General features: G+C 31.2%; 1 protein-coding gene across 6 annotated transcripts in view; it reads right to left on the reverse strand.

Moving 5' to 3' along the window:
* The window catches only part of LOC106871175 (uncharacterized), a 181,712-nt gene that overhangs the window by 10,208 nt on the left and 169,022 nt on the right, over nt 1–2,482 (reverse strand). For 3 of the 6 annotated variants that reach the window (XM_052970650.1, XM_052970649.1, XM_052970654.1), the window contains one exon: nt 608–2,348. The exons of 2 other annotated variants lie outside the window; for them this stretch is intronic. In XM_052970650.1, coding sequence (XP_052826610.1) covers nt 2,178–2,348 — 171 coding nt within the window. In that variant the 3' untranslated portion in view covers nt 608–2,177. Of the gene's footprint in view, nt 1–607; nt 2,349–2,482 lie in introns of those variants that run through there. One more of the 6 variants, XR_008264888.1, reaches the window with a different exon arrangement.

Consider the following 2,482-nt stretch of genomic DNA (forward strand, 5'->3'; position numbering starts at 1 on the left):
TAATAATAATAATAATAATAATAATAATAATAATAATAATAATAATTGTTTCTAACATAAGCACAAGACCTGAAATTTTAGAGGAAGGGGGTTAATTGATTAAATCGACCTTGATACTTGATTAACACTTTATTTTGTGAACCCTGGGATGTTGAAATACATAGCTGACTGTGGTGGAATTTGAATTCAGAATGTAAAGATCTGGAAAAAATTCTGCCAATCCAGTAGGTTTGTTGGCTTAACAGTTCTGCAATGCAGATGAGTTTTATAGTTTAATGATTGAATGTTAATTGATCAAGAATAACTTTATTCACAATCCAAGCATTAATCTCAACAATATGCCTATTTCTCAATTCATACAGCTGAAAGACAGTTTCTCTAAATTGAGAGACAATTGTATAGTGTTTGGTGTTTTTGTTGTAATCATCGTTTAGCCCCAGGCTAGTACTGACTGAACAGGTCTATGAAAGAAGGCATTCCAGCTATGATGATCTCATTTTTTTTTTGTATATCAAGGACTATACTATCCCATATGTCCTTCATTTTTCAATATATAGGTTGTGGTTTGAGGAAGAATTAGCTGTTATTTTAGCAAGTAGAGCTAATGTGTTGGCTTGATGTCATACTGCTTATTTTATAGATGACTGGATTTGATATTGCAAAATCACTCAGCCATGGAGTGTTGCTGTAGAGCTTGTTTGTCAGCTAGGCAAACAGTGGCAAGCATAAATGAATAGATGTCTTATTCTAAGGATAAATATAATATATAAAAATCAAAGAGTTTCAGACAGCAGAGCTGAGAGAATACAGAACTACCAACACTCTGAATTCAGTCTTAGCAATATTGCAGTGTATCTATGCTTTTGATATTTAAATCTCAATGGAAAAGTTCACCTATCTGGAAGTACCAGATGACAATGTGTGTAGCTAGGACACTAAAAGCAGCAATAATACTGTGAAACTGCCATAGATATAGTATTTATTTTGACTGTCCATGAGTAAAGCTTGTGAAGAGATGAACTGTATTTGATGAGATCACATTAGAAATTCAAAATACTTCATAAAGATTCTGTCAAGTGATGTAAACCTTATGAACTAATTAGTTTTGAGATACTTCAAACTAAAATACAGTGATAACTAACCCTAAAACACTTTGGTAACTAATGCCAAAACTTGAGTACAACCAGACTCCACTGTGGTAAGACATGAAAATCTAAAGATATTCTTTATAGATTTTAGTTGCTTTTAGCTAGAAAATTTGAAACAATAATATCGACCTTGAAACGACCTACTTAGATTTTGTTTGTGTTTCATATGTGTGTATATAATTTAGCATGAGTTTGTATATACAAGTATACATGTGAGAGAGTGCAAATATATAATGGGACCTTGGGTAAGTTCTTCTGCTGTAACTCTCGTTAAGGACCTCAGAGAATCTGAGAAACTGGATAAATATTTCTGAAAATATTTAATTAAGTGGTTTGAGAATTAGGTTTTAATCTGAACTGCAAGAAATAGCTGGCAATTTCCTTGAAATCCACCTTTATTATCTTGAAACCAAAAGAAGAAACAAATGGACAGTGTTATCCTTGGTATGAAAAAACTGGCTAGCCATAGGTGGAATGCTTTTGATTAAATGTGAAATCATGACTGCACGGGGACTAAACAACTAGGTTCCATGTTGTTGAAAAATAGTCATTTAAGATTAGTATGAAAAAGGAATCCAGTTTGAAGATTTAGGGTTAGAGAGATGTGATGAGATTCAAGTGCATGTTGCTGTATCTGTATGTCAGTGTATGTGTGTGAGTGTGTTGTGTATGTATGCATGCATGTGTGTGTGTGTTTATGAGTATGTGTAAAACAAAAATAAGAGCAATTATTTTACTGTAAACTTTAAAACATATGATATTAAAAATAAATCAAAGAACTGAACCTTCGTTCTTATTTTCATTTGTAACATCATTATTATTAATATTATTATTATTATTATTATTATTATTATTATTATTATTATTATTACTTTTCACCCTTCCTCCTAAGGTTTTATATTCCCTCCCTACACTCAGGTAGAAATATCCAATTAATAAAAGAAAATTATAAAAACGTTATTAAGTCACAGAAACAAAACTAAGAACATAATTAGGATGTCATTGTTAAGGACATCAGAGCGAAATTCCCTAACACCACTGCTCTCCATGAGACATCATTGCTATACTCTCTAAATCAGCATCGACATCGTCAAGAAGCCAAGGAGCATGCTTTACAACAGCAGACAATAAGTTGTCTAAGAAAGCTTTCTGTTGACTAGCTTCTGCAGTCTTCTCCTTCAGTTCTTCTAAAAGGTCTTCCTGAAAATAAACAAGAAAAAAAAGCGTGTATGTGAGTGTGCATATATATATATATATATATATATATATATATAATATATATGTATACATATATATATATAATGTATATGTATACATATATATATATATATATA

This window comes from Octopus bimaculoides, chromosome 9, assembly GCF_001194135.2.
Source record: "Octopus bimaculoides isolate UCB-OBI-ISO-001 chromosome 9, ASM119413v2, whole genome shotgun sequence".
In the NCBI taxonomy this organism is placed as follows: domain Eukaryota; kingdom Metazoa; phylum Mollusca; class Cephalopoda; order Octopoda; family Octopodidae; genus Octopus; species Octopus bimaculoides.